General features: G+C 56.3%; 1 protein-coding gene across 17 annotated transcripts in view; it reads right to left on the bottom strand.

Moving 5' to 3' along the window:
• DNM1 (dynamin 1) overlaps positions 1 to 15,890 on the bottom strand; it is a 46,032-nt gene extending 30,142 nt beyond the window's left edge. For 11 of the 17 annotated variants that reach the window (XM_041724650.1, XM_041724648.1, XM_041724651.1 and 8 more), the window contains exons 1-6: positions 15,603 to 15,890; positions 1,721 to 1,794; positions 1,269 to 1,418; positions 753 to 956; positions 253 to 351; positions 2 to 162 (exon numbers count right to left, since the gene is read on the bottom strand). In XM_041724650.1, the coding sequence (XP_041580584.1) occupies positions 2 to 162; positions 253 to 351; positions 753 to 956; positions 1,269 to 1,418; positions 1,721 to 1,794; positions 15,603 to 15,763 (849 nt within the window). In that variant the 5' untranslated portion in view covers positions 15,764 to 15,890. The remainder of the gene's footprint in view (position 1; positions 163 to 252; positions 352 to 752; positions 957 to 1,268; positions 1,419 to 1,720; positions 1,795 to 15,602) is intronic. The other 6 variants (XR_005983034.1, XR_005983035.1, XR_005983038.1 and 3 more) reach the window with 1 other exon arrangement.
• Positions 15,891 to 16,399: the final 509 nt, after the last annotated feature.

Raw genomic sequence — 16,399 nt, 5'->3', positions numbered from 1 at the left:
CCTGGTTGAGGACCTTCTGTAGGTAGGGTGTGCCCATGCGGTCCGCCAAGTGGCGGTAGGATGGGTGGGAGAGAAAGAATTTGCGTTCAGCGGCCAAGGCAGCTGAGATGTCCTTCTTGCCATCAATGTCCTTCTGGCTTCGGTTTACCACCCCTATGTAGCCTGTGGAAGGGGGCCGAAGTCAGGGGCAACCAGCCTTGCACAGGGTGGGGTAAAGAAGGGCAGGTGGAGTGGGTCGGAGAGCCTGCCTACCTCTGCGCAGGGGAAGGAGCTTATTCTCCAGCACATCTCGGGCATCTGTGCCCTCATCCATCAGATCTAGCTTGGTGATGACCCCGATGGTGCGTTGACCTAGGGGACAGCAGGAGAGGGTCACCTACATCTGCACATGCTCTCCTCACAACGGAGACCACATGCTCTCCACCTGCTTCCCACATCTCCCTACCCACACCCTCCCTCACCCACTACCTGCCTCTGCTCTCCAGCCTCATTTAAAGAATTTTTTAATTCCTGGGAGACACACAGAGAGGCAGAGGCATAGGCAGAGGGAGAAGCAAGCTCCCTGAGGGGAGCCTGATGCGGGACTTGATTCAGGGGCCCTGGGATCACGACCTGAACCAAAGGCAGACACTCAACCACTGAGCCACTAGAGTGCCCCTCTCCCACCTCATTTATTCTTCCCAGAGGGGCTCCTCCTGGAGCTGAGAATAGAGCCCCAGGGCCTTGTACTTCTGCTCCCCTTAGGAACCTACCCTGGGGGTCCACCTCCTTGGCAACCTTGAGAGCATCAGAGTTGGCCAGGTCGGAGTTGGCGGGGGACACAGCCAGGATGAGGCAGTTCTCTTTGGTGACGAACTGCATAAGCATGTCCCGGATCTGGAACTCGATGTCAGGAGGTTGGTCCCCCACTGGGACCTTGGTCATTCCGGGTAGGTCCACCAGTGTCAGATTCAGGACTGGACAGGGTGGCGAGAGGGCGGGCTCAAGGCGAGGGGCGTGGCCGTGGGGCGGGCGGATTAGGGTACGGGGCGTTTAGAGAGGATCCGCTTGGGAGCGTGGCGGCAGGTGCACGGGATTAGGGAAACGCGGGACGAAAGCAGGGGGGGGCGGGGCGCGGGTAGGGCATTAGAGGCGTGGCCAGAGGTGGGCGGAGTCGTGGCGGGGTGGAGCTTGGGGTAGGATGGGCCGGGGGGGGGGGCGGGGGTCGCCGTGGGGGCGGATCTAAGACTGGGAGCCCGACCGCCTGGGGTGGGAACTCGACTCCTCACCCTGAGGCGAGTAGACGCGGAGGTTGATGGGCACCGGCGAGATGCCCTTGTTGGTGCCGGTGACCCGGTCGGTCTCAGCCTCGATCTCCAGGCGTACCTCCTCGAAGTCAGTGAATTTCTTCCCCTTGCAGTGCAGGAATTCGGCATATTCTGTCCCAGAAGGGGACGTGGGGAAGAATGGGGGAGGGTAAGCATTCTAACCCCAACCCACCTAGGTCCCATCTTCCCCTGGAAATAGACCCACACACACCCCGAAACACTGCCTTCTCCCCACTCCCTCCCCACAACAACGCCATGTCTTGTTATGCATTTTATCCCCACTGTCCAGATGGGGAATCAGTGCCAAAGTCATAGAAGCAAGCAAGTTCAGCGACTAGGCCAGACCTCTCCTTGGGGATAGGGTGGGGACGCTGGAGAGGGGGGGTCGGAGTGCTGGTCCAGAGAGCGCATACCTGTGGTGGCATTGACCAGCTGCAGGACCAGGGGCCTTCGGGTGACAATGCCTGACCCTCGGGGCAGGAAGTCCCTGCAATGAGTTGGGAGTGAGAGTAGCAATGAGTCAAGGCCTGAATGGGCTCCCTCTGTCCTGGGGGCACACATCCTGCCACTGGGAGCTCCAACTCTCTCCCAAAGTGCCCACCACACCTTAGCTCAAGGGTTTCATGTCACTCAGGAGAGATGGCAGCTGAGAAAAGTGGACAAGACCTCCCCCAGATACCCTGGGTCACAGATTTATGCATATGAGCTGCCAGGAGACCAGACCAGTAACCCCCAGATCTCTCTCAGGTATGCCCTGTGTTGTCAACCAACAAGAAGTCCCTCTGCCAACCAAGTCACTGCCATTTAACTGTGGCACGGAGTGCCCCACATGCCCAAGTGGCCAGTGGCCACAGAGTGGATCTTTTTTTTTTTTTTTTTTAATTTTTATTTATGATAGTCACAGAGAGAGAGAGGCAGAGACACAGGCAGAGGGAGAAGCAGGCTCCATGCACCGGGAGCCCGATGTGGGATTCGATCCTGGGTCTCCAGGATCGCGCCCTGGGCCAAAGGCAGGCGCCAAACCGCTGCGCCACCCAGGGATCCCCACAGAGTGGATCTTAAGGAAACAGAGCAGCACCTTTTCCCCTTCCTTCCTTCCTCTGTGGGGGAAGGGCAGCATCTCACTTCCCCTTGGGGGAGGGCCCATCTGGCTGGGGTTGAGGAAGAGGGGAGATGGGGGAAGGAGGAGGCAAGGAAAAGAATTCATGCTTAAGTGCCTACTGCACGCCAGGCTCTTTGTGGCCAATATCTCATGAACTCCACACAATAGCCTAGTGAGGTAGGTGCTATTATTCCCATTTTGCAGATGACATTGAGGCTCAGAGGTGTTCAGACTCTGGATGCAGATCTGTTTGACTCTGCTGTGAGAGCTCCTTGCACTTCAATGCCTTGCAGACCCATTCTTTGAAGGATGGGATCTGAGGGGTCTCCGAGTCACTGCCCCAGACCTGATGTCTATACCCCAGATATCTGCTGGTGCCAGTGTCAACCTCAGCAGTCCTTTCGGCTAGCTCTTGTGGGTGCTGATTCTCTTCCTGTCAGCTCTTCTCATATCCACTCCCACCCTTGGCCCCACCCAGGCCAGCGCAAGCATGGGGGCAGAGGTCTCTTCAGGGACCAGACTGTCAGAACTGCAGTCATGGGATCCCCAGGACACAGGAAAAGGCGGAGCAGGTTACAGCCTGAGGGATCCAGTTGGCCACCGCATTCACAGAGAGGCACATGGAGGCCTGAGAAGGGGAAAGGACACATTCAAGCTCCTACAGGACTTGGACAGAGCTCGAGAAGAAACCAGGTCTCCTACCCCCAGCCTAGAGCCTGACCTGAGCCACATAGCTTCCTGCACCCCCACCCCCACTCCCCACTCCCCACTCCCCGGCCCCGGAAGGTCCCAGGAACAACAGAATAGGCCCAGGCTGCTGGGTTCCAGGCCTCCTCTAGGGCCCTGGGGAGACTTCTTCCTGCCCTGCTGTTCCTCTGGGGGAGATTAGAGGCTAATAGGGCGGAGCCAGCCACTTCAATGGGGAAGGAGAAGGATGACATATCCTGCAGTTATTCATCATTTCCAGGTGCTAGGCAAGCACTTTTCATTTTTGCAAGACTGAGCCTCAGAAGGGTGGGGCCAGTGTCTTTCTGCCCACCATGGTGTCCCATTGTCTGGCCCAAGGCTTAGCACACAAGGGGCACTTAATAAATGCTGACTGAATCCCCTGGTCCTCAATGCTCAATAACAGTGCTCAGTAAAGAAATTATCCTGTTACAGATGAAGTAACTGAGGCTCCTTGATGAAGTGACTCATCCAAGGTCACCCAGATGGGAGTGTCAGAGCTCGGATTTAAATCCAAGGGTCTGTTGGACCCCAAAGCCTGGGAAGTTCCCTGTCAAACTCAGCTCCTCCTTCAACCCAAAACACCAGACTTGGCTTTTTATGTAATTCAATTACATTCAGTCTAGGACATATTTGGGAGCAGCTGCTCTGTGCCAGGCCCTGTGCTGGGCCCTGGGGATGTGAGATGATGAGTCAGACAGCTCCCTACCCAGAGGAGGAGCTCACAGTGTGGTGGGAGAGACAGACAAGTAAACAGATAATGCAATGCAGTGTGACATGTGTTGGAACGGAGATGCACCAGGCAGCACAGAGAAGGAGGGGATTAAGGGGGCCGTGGGGGGTGGGGAGGTGTTCTTGTCTCTCCCATCCATTACTCCTTTGGGGGGTGACCCTCTAGTATTTGGGAACCCCCAGGGCTGTGGAGATAGGACATCTGTCCTTACAGAGGCTGGGCTGGCTTGGGGGCCCGGGGTCCACCCTTTCCCCCACCAGCTTCTCACCCAGCAATACCATGGCAACAGCAGTTGCCATGGAAACTACAGGAGGGGCTGGGAAGGATGGGACTCCCCACAGAAAGCCCCCTACGCAGAGACATGGACCTTCCCTGGAGCTTTTCCCTGAGAGGCCTCCCCTGCACAGATGGGCCCACTCGGCCCTGGCAGACCTGCAGGTTGGAGGTCAATGAGGTGCTGCATGGAGAGGTACAGAGAGCCCAGGGCCCAGCTGGAGGGGTGGTCAGGGGTCTGGACCAGGCTTCACCAAGTCACTGCCTCCCCAGGGTTACTTAAAGGACAAGCAGCTTATGAGAAGCAGAGATTAGAGGGGCAGGGCTATGTGTGGGAGTAGAGCCCCTACTCAGACCAGGCGCTCTTGGGGCCAGGGTGTGGATGGGGGTGGCAGGGTGGGGAGAGGCCCCATCTCTGTCATGGCCCAGGTTCTCAGAGTGAGACCCTCACGTAGCTTGCAAGGACAGCTTATTAAACTGTGTGTTACTCAGATATGCTGGGTGAGGATCTAGTGGGGCTGGGGTAGGAGAGAGGGAATATGGATTTTAATAGTCATTTTTGGGGGCACCTGGGTGGCTCAATGGTTGAGCGTCTGCCTTTGGCTCAGGTTGTGATCTTGAGGTCCTGGGATCTAGTGCCGTATCAGGCTCTCCTCAGGGAGCCTGCTTCTCTCTCTGCCTGTGTCTCTGCTTCTCTCTGTGTGTCTCTCATGAATAAATAAATAAAATATTTAAAAATAAATAAATAAACAGTCATTTTCATGTTTTTCAAGTTTAGTGGTCAGGAGCCAATGCCAGGCAGAGGCCCTGGTTTCGAATCCCGCCTTGGCCATTCTGCGATCTGGACAAGGCTCTTTACTCTCTGTGCCTCAAAACCTTCAGCCTCTAAACCAGCACCATAGTAACTGGGCATCATCTGCTACCACACGTGGGCTGCAAGGTCCATGGAAGCTCTTCATGCAAAGAAATTAGGCCAGGCCTGCTACATAGAGGGTGCTCAGCAGCCCCAGGGGGCTGCCCAGGGGCCACCTGTTCTCAACCCCCTCTCTAGAAGAGTTCCCAAATTTCAGCAAGGAATGCAAGATCCCACAGAGCCCTCTGGCCACCTCCTCCAAGCACTGACTGGGGTCTCAGGATGCTGACCACAGAATGTTAGGTGCAAATGCATGTTAGGTGCAAATGCAAATATTAGATGCCTGCTGAGGAGGAGAAGCTTTCAGAGACCATGTCATCCCTCTACCATTGTCTAGTGGAGGTGGGGGATGGAGGCCCCAGAGAGGCACCAGGAGCTGTGAAGGAAGAAGTGGCTGAAAGGGGACCAGGGACTCACACCCTGGGCAGGCAGCAAAGAGCACTAGCTGGTTCACACGTCCAGACTGAGGTCCTTGCTCCCTGCTGGCTTCCCATGCTCACCACAGGCCAGGCAAGGAGTAGGTGCTCAGGTAACCCTCACAGGAGCAAGCATAACTGAACAGCTCATGGCTCCTGCCCTCCACCTGGACCCACGGTCCCCGGCACTCTGTTATAGCGGGGGTTAGGGCCTGATCTGGCCTCCAGCCAGTGCCACCCTGTACCTCCCACCCGGCTCCTGTGTAGGCTGAGGGAGGACAGAGAAAAGTGTGCTGGGCCCACCAGCCCTGGGAGCCATGTGGGAGGGGTGCATGGTGGCATGCCAGCTCTCCCTACTCATTCTGGACAGATGGTGGTATCCCGAAGAGGCTTTGCCTTGCCATCTGCAGAGGCACCTTCAAACCTGAAGCACAGGGAGGGTGAAGTAAACACCTCTGAGGACCTCCAGGCACCACATGCTTCCTGTGTGAATTGGCACTGTTACACCCAGAGGGGTCTGGAGGAAAGACATCAGAGGTCCGAGGAGACCCTCTTCTACTCCACTCTAAGACCTGAGATCTGGGGCCAGAACTCAGGGACGCTGCTTTCCAGGTCCTGTTGAATACAAACTACACCAGAAAGCAGCATGCTCTGGCTAATGCGTACCCAGCGGCCGTCTTCCTCCCAGGTCTCCTCTTTCCCAGGCTCTGATGTCACACACACCCAGTGTTGAATATCAGAGCTGCCACGTAGGAGCTGTGTGGCTCTGAACAAGTGACCATACCTCTCTGAGTCTCAGTTTCAACATTGGTAAAATGAGTTGCTGTGAGGCTCATCTAACTTGATGCCCGAAGAAATGGTAGCTATTATGATTACAAATAATAACTTGCTGAGTAAGCTGAGGACCCAGGCTGGGCTCCCACGAAATGTGCAGCAGGGAGGGAGCTGGAAGGTGGGTCTCCTGGGGGCCCGGCCGGAAGAGTGGGCTGGTGGGCCAGGACATTTCCAGCCAAATCTTACCCCTGAAAGCGGAAGGCATGGGGGAGGCGGGGAGGCTGGGAGGTGCCCTCTGAAGCACTGAGCTGGAGTGGAGGCCAAGGAGGGGGTGGGCCAATAAATACGGTTGGGAGGAGGTGAGGGTGACTTCAAGCAACAAGTCTCTCTCTGTTCCTGCTGCCCCAGGAGGCCCCAGGCATCATGCAGCCCGTGAATTTCCAGCTAAGGTCTGAACATTTCAGGGCAGTCCTGGCCTGGTTTCCCCCGATGCTCTGATGCCCTGAGAGCAGGGATTGGGCTGGTCCTGTTTACCAGTGTCCTCTGGAGTCAGCAGGGCAGGTAGCTGGCACTTGGGGCAACCCTGCTGGCCTAAAAGAGTGTTACCCAATGTCATAGAGCAAGTTGGTCATGGGGTAGGATGGGCGCCCCGGGCTCTGGACTCTGAGTGCAAACTCTCTCCTCAGCAACTGTTTTCCCTACTAAAGAAAAGCTATGGGGACACCTGGGTGGCTCTGTGGTTGAGCATCTGCTTTTGGCTCAGGTCATGATCCTGGGGTCCAGGGATCGAGTCCCGCATCAGATTCCCCACAGGGAGCCTGCTTCTCCCTCTGCCAGTGTCTCTGCCTCTCTCTCTCTCTCTCTCTCTGTGTCTCTCATGAGTAAATGAATAAGATCTTAAAAAAAAAAAAAAAAAGGAAAAGCTATGATTTTTCCTTCCTCCTTATCCTTCCCTCCTTTCTTCCTTTTTTTCCCTCCTTCCCTTGCCAGTGTTGATGACTTTATATTTTCAAGATGGAAATGGATGTCTCTTTTGCCTCCGACTTATATAAAAAATCATATGTTCTCCCTTTGAAAACATATTCAGAAAATACACAAAATATTTAAAAAATAAAAAGCAATCATCATCCCAACACCTGGGGACCACCCTTGTAAACATTTTATTATTTACAATAATGACCACGGCAAACACAGAGGGCTCGCTGACTGCTAGTCAGAGGCTCTGCCGGGTGCTTGAAAATCTGCATCATGACAAGGCTTCTTTCTGGGGTGAGGGAAGTGTTTTAAAATTAGACTGTGATGGTGGTTGCACAACTCTGTAAATATACTAAAAATCGTTGAGTTGTGTACTAAAAACAGGTGAATTTTATGGCATGTAAGTTATACCTCAATAAAGCCTGTTTAAGAAATCTGCAACCTAAAAAAAAAAAAAAATTTAAATTTAAAAATTAAAAAAAAAAAAGAAATCTGCAACCTGGGGCACCCGGGCATCCTGGCTCAGTGGTTGAGCATCTGTCTGCCTTTGGCTCAGGTCATGATCCTGGGGTCCTGGGATGGAGTCCCACATCGGGCTCCTCGTAGGGAGCCTGCTTCTCCCTCTGCCTGTGTCTCTGCCTTCCCCCCACTCCCCCCCTCCCGTCTCTCAGGAATAAATAAAATCTTTAAAAAAAAGAAAGAAATCTGCATCGTCTTTTTTTTTTTAAGATTTTATTTTTTAAGTAACCTCTCCACCCAAGGTGGGGCTTGAACTCATGACCTCGAGATCAAGAGTCACATGCTCCACTGACTGAGCCTGCCAGGTCCCTCCCCACATCCTCTTGATTGATACTCACATGGCCATGTGAGGCAGATATGATGAGAGATGAGGCCAAAGCCCCCTCACATGTACACACACACAAGAGGCTCCAGTCTACACTGTAGTGGCTCTGTTTGCCTAATAGCTCATCAAGGGCATTTCCCAAGTCATTCAATACTGAGCTACATCTGGATCCTTATTTATTACCACCAGTAGCTCGATGCAAGAGTATCTCAGCTCCATCACTAAATTATTTCCCTGCTCAGAGCCTCAGTTTGCTCATTAGTGAAATGGGACACAGTCCAACAGCTCCTTCCCAGGGCTGCTGAAGGAATGAATGCCCTAAGAACCTGGCTGTGGAAGGACCTAACAGGGTGTCCATTGGTGGTACCATGAGCCACCTGAGCACTCCTGTGCCAGGTGCCTTGTGTGTGCTAGTGAGCATTGCGTTCCTTCAAATTTGGGACTCAGGGATCCCTGGGTGGCACAGTGGTTTGGTGCCTGCCTTTGGCCCAGGGCGCAATCCTGGAGACCCGGGATAGAATCCCACATCGGGCTCCCGGTGCATGGAGCCTGCTTCTCCCTCTGCCTGTGTCTCTGCCTCTCTCTCTCTCTCTCTCTCTGTGACTATCATAAATTTTTTTTTTTTTAAATTTGGGACTCAGATCAGAGGTGAATGTGCATTCACCTGCTGAGATATTTCTCCCCATCCTGCCTAGTGGCCTCACTTCCCCATACTCAGACCAGATGCATTTGACAGGAGTGATAAAAGAGGAGGCATTAATAAACAGCTAAAACGTTTATAGGAACCGTGGTTGGGGCTGCTGTCTGCTGAGAACCCTCAACCTAAAGGGGTTCTCTCTTAGAACCACCTCTCTCTTCCTCTGCAGCCCCTCATCCTGGGAGAAAACTGAGCCCCAGCCCCTACACTGAGGGTCAGGTCATAGGGGGAGAGGGTGGTCAAGGAAAGCATCCTGGAGGAAGTGTTGACCGATATGAGACTCAGAGGATGAGCTGGTGAAGGAGGAAGACGAGGGCATGGTGAAGATGAGGACAGCATATGCCAGGAGAGTGAGGAGGGACATTTTTTCCATGCATGGGGAAGAAGACACAAAGGGGAGGCTGGTCCCAGAGCCTTTGGCTAGGACAGTGGGAAGATGCCATTTAGGAGACTGCCTTGAACACCTTCCAGGGCCAACAGTCCTTTTCCTGGTGCCTAGCAGCTGTTCCAAGTTGTTAGAACCACTGTCCCCATACAGCTCTTGTTCCTTAGCCAGATTTCAGTCCAGGGAGGTGTAAGAGTCCAGAGCGACAACCAAGGAGAGCAGAGGGGTGTGATATATACACACATGGGTGGGGATGAAGAGAGCGGACACTGACCTGGAGGCGGGGGACTGGTACATGTTCCTGTCCTGCCTCTGATTCCATTGCTGCAGGACTTCAGACAGATCCCTACCCTCTCTGAGCCATCTTGCCATGTGGAAACAAGGAATGATAGTCTGCTCCTCCAACTAACAGGTCATTGGTTCCAGGAAAATAATCAGCACTGCCCTCGGACATGGGGACTCAGGGCCCCTGCCCCATGTTTAAGAGGTCCTTCTTTGGATCTCCAGAGCAAGGGGTCCCCAGGAGCCAAGGGTCAGTGCCCAGCTGGACCCCTCCTAAGCCACACTGAGTGCTCTGGAATTCCCTCTCTGACTCAAGCCCTCCTCTGGGGTCTGCCCCGCCAGGGTCAGGGAGATCCTTTCTGGCACCCTGGATGGAGCTCAGATGAGAGGGTCCGGTGTCTGCATGCGAGCCCAGGGGGCCCCTTGTGGTTACAGGACACAGTAAAAAGAGACAGAGTCAGCCTGAGGGGATGGGTTCCACATCCCATCACAGAACTCCAAGGAGTCTGAAATTCTCCATGCAAACCCAGTCTGCCAGGTTGTTATGAAAGCATGTTTGTCAAGGTGGGAGGGCCGAATGCATTGTGTTCAGCGATCCCCTAGCTTGATTTATAACTGGAATATCCAGACATATGGCTCGTGGGCCTCCATTTCTGCTCTTATTTCATACCTGATAACACTGTGCCCTAGATGGGTCCCCTCCAGGCCGCCCCCCTCCAACCACCCCCCCTCACATCCCCTCCCCTGAGGTTCTGACCCTGTGACCTCAGCTAAGGTGGGGGGGGGGGGGGACTCGATTCTATTGGAGCGTGGATCAGATGCTGTCTGCCAGAGTCACCTTTCATTCTGGACTCCTTGGGGCCACTGAATGGGGTGGGGGTTTGGTGAAGATGTTCTCCAGCCTGGGTTGAGCGCACAAGCCTAGCTGTAGATGTGTGTTGGGCATGTGGCAGGTCCTGCTCTGAGCACAGGGTGGCTGCCTGGCAGTGAGTTGGCTCCTGGGTGCGGGTGGCGGGTGAGGGGCCACCTGTGCCTCCTGACCTTCCTGGTCTTACTGGGGCCTCTGCTCCTCACTCGGTGACACTGCCCTTTGTCTGGGTTCTCAAACCCATAGGGCTCTTTTCCTTCTTGAGCCTTTGCTCAGACAGGACCCTCCACCTGGAATATGTTCACTCCTTTGCTTGACTGGGTCTCTTTTTTGCTCAGGTCCAGTCTCAAATGCTACCTCCTCAGGGGGCCTTCTCTGGCCTCAGTGATGATGCCACTCTTCAATAGAAGGCTCCCCCGTGCCCTTCTTCAACTACATGACAAATGAGCCCTTTGTATGATTTAGTGTCTGTCTGTCTTGCTCAGCTGTGAGCCCCCTGAGAGCAGAGATCAGTCCTGCTTGCTCACAGCTGTATCTGCAGCGCCTGGCACCTTGCACACCAGGCAAATGTCCCTCCTCTCTGCCTTCTCCCGTCATTGAGTTTCAACCTACAATGTCTTAGATAGCCCCTAATCCTCCTTGGCCTCAGTCTCCAAATCTGGGAATTGCAACCACTAAGATGTGTCCCAAAGTGTTCAGAGGATGAGGCGAGCTTAGTAATGGGGAGTGGGCTGTCCCCTACTGGAGGGCCTGGGGTTGAGCATAAGAGGGGTTCTCAGAGGCAGAGACCAGCACCAGGGCTGTGCTGGGAGGAGAACATAGAGGAAGTGGTGAGGAGGTTGGCAGGAGGCAGGGAGCCTGAGCAGGGGTAGGCAGAGTCACTAGGGAAACCCAAAACCTTGCCTCTCAGGCCGCCCCTTGGGCTCTGGGCAGAGGCCTCCTGCCCCTACCCGCACCCCAGCCGACCTCCCAGCCTGTCCCTCTGTGCAAGCAGAACGGAACTGGCACGTCCTCTATGCTAGGCCTTACCTGGAGTGTTTCGTGGGTGTTATCTCAACACTCAGCACAATCCCATGAGAGAGGTGCTATTATAACCCCCATTTTATAGATGAGGAACTAGGAGCTGAGCAGGGTTTAAGAAACACGCCCAAGGTCATTTGGCTTGTAAGTGGCACAGCTGAGCTACAAACCCAGGTCCAATTCCAGAGCTCGAGCTCTCACCCCCTCTGCTGAATCCCCACTGGCTTTCGCCTCCCCAGGAGTCAAGCAGGCAGGGAGGGCAGGTGCTATGCATTTGTCAGCCTACCTGGCACCAGAGTGAGGGGAGGGGAGTGGAGGCTGAAAGCCTGTCCCAGGGCAACTTATTCTTGGTTCTGGACAGGTGTCACAAGGAGGGGGGATGTAGCCAGGGGCACACAAAGGATGGCCTAGGGCAGCAGGCACCTGCTCACAAAATGCTAGGGTGACCTGGGACCCTGCACACACTCCTCTGTCTACACTTACCCTGAGATGATCTCATCTACTCCCATGGGTATAAATCCCACCTCTATGTGATGGATGACTTCCAAACTTACACTTCCAGTCTGCCTTCCCCTGAGCTTCCAGCTTGCATCACCACACTGCCCACCTTACACTTCAGTCTCAACATGCTCAGAATCCACCTCCTGAGCCTACCCCCGCCCCCCACACCTGCTCCTCTTGTCCTCCAATAATGGCACCAACACCCACCCAGAATCAAAGACACTGGCGTCATCCTAGAGTCCTCTCTCCCCACCCTGCACATACCATCTACCGGCAAGTCTTGTGGGACTTTCCTCCAAAATATACCTTGAACTCCACTGTTCTTCTCCCCCTCTATGTGGAAGTCATGGCCCAGCCACCCTTCCATCAGCCGGCACCTGCTCCCTGGGGCAGCTCCTCACCTGCCCCCCGCACCCAAGTTCACATGTGCTGGAATCAGCTCAAGTCCCTCCACTACTTCAGAGCTTCTGGCAGTAAGGAAAGGAAACCCAACTCCTCTTCAGAGCCTAAGGGCCTTCTAGATCCAACCCCTGCCTACCTCTCTGATGCCATGTTGCCCTGGTGTACCAAACACCAGCCACAGTGGCTCCTTTCTGTTCTTTGTTACTGCCCCAGGGCCTTTGCATTCACTGTTCCCCCAGCCTAGAATACTTCTCAGTCCCATGGCTTCTCATCTCAGATGCTACCCTCTCCTAGAAAGGGACCTCCTTTCTTTCTGACCTCCCTGTGCAAAGCAGGCCTTCTCCCTCTCAGAGGACTGGCCACATTCCCTCGTTGTCATCTTCATATATGTGCTCCTGTGTTTACTATTTCAGTCTCCTCCTCTGGAATGCAAAGCTATTGTCTTTTCTACCCTAGAATCTCTAGTGCTGTGACACTGTCGACAATCCACAGATGTCTGAATGACTAAAGGAATTAACCTCAGTTTCCTGTTCTGTAAAAGGGGGATGAAGAAGTAGTATTGAACCAGACAAGTCCTAGCAAGTCCGGCAGCTGCTGTGCTACTTCCACTGCAGAGCTGACACCAGGGCCACCTGGGGGTGCCCAGGAGCCCACGCTGGCCTGGGGCAGCCTCTGCTCCCTCTGGTTTATTTTCCACTTCCTCTCCATGGGGGGTTGGCTCCTGGGAAGCCCCAGGAGGCAGAGCAGCTGTTTCCATGCTCACCGGTCTGGGGACCCAGCCCTAGGCAGAGAGGTCAGGAGCCTATGAAGGAGCAGTGGGGCTGGTGAGGGGCACTACTGAATTGCCTCCTAGGGCCCCAGCCATGGCCTCCTCACTAACTTTCATGAGGATCAAATAATGCCTTCCCACCCATCCCTCCACCTCAGGCCAAGTCCTCCTCACTGGCCCTGGGTCCACACCTGGACACCTCTCACATCCTCCAGCAGAGCCACTGTCAGAGGGCCCCGAGGCACAAGGGATGAGAGGACCCGGGCCTCTGGGGGCACAGTCCACATCTTGCTCCACTCACCAAACTAACAGGGGCCCAGGCTAGCTGTGGCTGGGCTGGCCTGCTGTATTGTCTACTTACTGGCACCTCTCTCGGCTGGACAAGGAAACTCCAGGAAGACAGGGGCCAGGTCTGCACTGGCACACATAGGGCCCCAAGCCTAAATGACCATTCACAGCTCCCTCCCACATTTTACAAAGGGGCGTTTACACCCATGAACTCCTTGGAGCCCCATGCCACCCTCTCAGGAAGGTAGAGCAGCAAGGGTCAGTGTTCCCATCCCACAGATTTGGAGGATGGCGGCACATGCACCTGTGTGTTCCTGTGCCCAGCTCAGGGCCTGGCTCTCACGGGCTCTCAAGATTAGGGTTAGGAACCTGGGCTTTGGAATTGAATAGATGTTGTCCTTCCTGGGTAGGGGGACATCTAACCTCAGGGGTCTGTCTCCTCAGCTGCAGGATGGGCATCATAGCACCTGCCTCAGGGGGCTGCTGTGAGCCACCCGACAGAGAATGGTGTAGGGCACCTGAGAAGGAGAAGGGCTCAGCAGAGGGGGGCTGAGGTCACCTGCCCCCTCCCTGACCCTATGCCTCCTGCCCAGAGCACACAGCCTGGGAAAAGCAGGTATTCAACACATGTTCAATGGATCAAAGGTAGGAATAAGGTTTCTACACTGTCAAGTGCTGCATTTCCATGGGTGCCTTTTAAAACACTAGGGCCTCTGGGCTTTTCTGTCTCCAGAGGCCCCCACCCTGCCCCCTCCCCCTGACTGCTGGGCCACAGGGAAGGGCCCCATCTGTGTATCTCTTGCCTGTTTATCTCTGCAGCTCTGGGGGTCACGTGAGCAGGAGAGGGGCTCTGTGGGAGCCCGTCCCCAAGAGACAAACGGCCTCCCCCGGCCTCCCCCACTGCTGATCAGTTGGGCCCAGCCACCCCCACGGTGGCTTTCCAACATCCCCCAGATACCCTGCTCTTGTCGGAACCCTTCCCTCCAGCCCCAGGGTTGGCACTGGGCTTCCCAGGTCATTTGAGGGGGAGGAACAACCATCCAGTGCAACTCTCCTTCCTAGAGGTGGATACACAGGCTCAGAGAGGGCAAGTGATTCACCTGAGGCTTCACAGCAGAACCTGGCTTGGATCCAGAGTGTTCCCCTCGGAGGCAGGGGCCTCTGCTTTCCTCCCTCACCTGCCAGTTGCTTCCTTAGCGGAGAAGGTCACGGGGAGAAAGCTAGGATTTCTGAAGAAGGTGAGGGAGGGAGATGCCAGAGTGGAGAGCCCAGTGTCACTGCCTCCTCCCTGTCTGCCCAACCCCCTCCCCGGAGAGTGCCTCCTCTTCTTCTCCGGCACCGAAAGGCCATCCTTGCCTCCATTTTCTCTGGGGATCCCGGGAGGGGAGGGTCACGACCCCACCTGCCCCCCCTAAACCCAGGACCTTTTGTCTCTGCGGTTGCCCCAGCTCCTTGCCACCTGGCCCTCCCAGCGCCCTGTAGGATCAGAGGCAGGAGGGGGATTAGGTTGTGCAAATGGCTCCCCCCTCCCCGCCATCCAGCTTCCCGGTCTTAGTCATCTCTGCCCTCTGCCGCCTTCTCCCTCCATTACGATCCCTCTGCCAGGCCCGGGGGCGTGCGACGGCTGCAGGGGCCCCCCACCCAGGGGCGGCGGCGGAGCCAGGGGCCGGCGGCGCGCAGGAGGAGCAGAAGCGGTCCCGCCGCCACCCCCCTCCTGGTCCTGCAGCACCCCAGCCCCCCTCCCCTCCGCCGCCGCGCTGCGCACGGATGGCGGCGGGAGCTGCAGAGGTGTGTACGAGGGGGGAGGCTGTGCCTGGTCCTCGATGCCCGGGGACTGTGTCCTCTCCCAGGGACACAGCTGGGAGGGGGGCCCTAGCCACGGCCCAGGGAGCCTCATGCGGGAGGGAGCTGTCTTCCGTGGAGCCGGGCTGGGGAGCACTGCCCTTGGTGCTGCCCGCTCCGGGGGACCGGAGCCGAAGGGAGGCGCTGAGTAATGCAGGCCCCCTCGGTGCCTATCCTGGGGGGGGGGGGGACCCTTTGGCAGTGTCTCTCCGCGGAGCGCCGTCTTCCCTGAAGGATGTGGCGGAGGAGGGGGGCGTGATACCGTGGCCGGTGGCTTGACGACGTCTGCGGACAAGCGGGGGGCGCTGCCGCCGCTAAGGGGCTCTCGGGGCTGGGGGGCGCCCTCCGTCTGGCTGAGGAGGGGGGCGCGCGGTCCGCGGGGGCAGCGCCAAGGGCTGCGAGGTCGCGGCGCCGTCGGGGCTGGGGGCGGAGGCCCGGGGACCCGGGCGGGGCGCAGTTCGCGCTCCGGGGCGCGCCGCTCCTACCTGCCTACGAAATTCTCGAGCACCGAGCTCTTGCCGGCGCTCTGGCCGCCCACCACTGCGATCTGCGGTAGGTCGAGGTCCGCGTTCTGGCCGATAGCAGAGAAGGCGTCCTGCAGCCGGTTGACTAGCGGGATGAGATCCTCCATGCCGCGGTTGCCCATGGCTGCGGCGGGCCCCGCGGGCTGCGATCCAGCCGCGGCTCCGGCTCCCGGCTCGGGTTCCCGGCTCCGGCTCCTCTGCTGCAGCCGCGCGCTCCGAGTGCCTGTGCCTGCGCGCGGACCCCCCCGCCCCTCCAGGAGCCGAGCGGAGCTCTGCGCCCGGCTACCGCCAGAGGGCGCCCTCAGCGCTGCAGGCTGGCTGCCGTGCGCAGGTGCCGCCTGTGGCATTATGGGGATTGTAGTTTTCTCCGCCTGCGGCTTTTGGGGCGCTTGAGCCGTGTCTGGGGAGCTCTGATGCTGCACCGTAGCTATCATTCTTGGAAATGAGCAAGGTCTCGCCCCTAGTACCAGGCCTCTTGGATAATGGTCATGGTTGTCTCACTCCATCTTAAGATGAGGAAACTGAGGTTTGGAGAGAGATGGGTCTCCTTCAAGGTCACAGTCTCCGGACCTGGAGTTCCACTCTGCCTCACTGCCTTCTACTCTAGGTTCTGACACTAATTCATGGCGGCATGCCCCTTCCCACCATTAGGCCTCAGTTTCCTTGTTTCTAGAAGGAGACAGAACATTAATTCAACAAATATTTATTGAGCACCTACTATAAGCCAGTCCCTGTTGTAGGCAGAGGAGTTACAGTAG

The sequence above is a fragment of the Vulpes lagopus genome, chromosome 12 (assembly GCF_018345385.1).
Source record: "Vulpes lagopus strain Blue_001 chromosome 12, ASM1834538v1, whole genome shotgun sequence".
Classification (NCBI taxonomy): domain Eukaryota; kingdom Metazoa; phylum Chordata; class Mammalia; order Carnivora; family Canidae; genus Vulpes; species Vulpes lagopus.
Note: the sequence above shows the minus strand (reverse complement) of the source record. Positions and strands in the feature narration are given on the sequence as shown.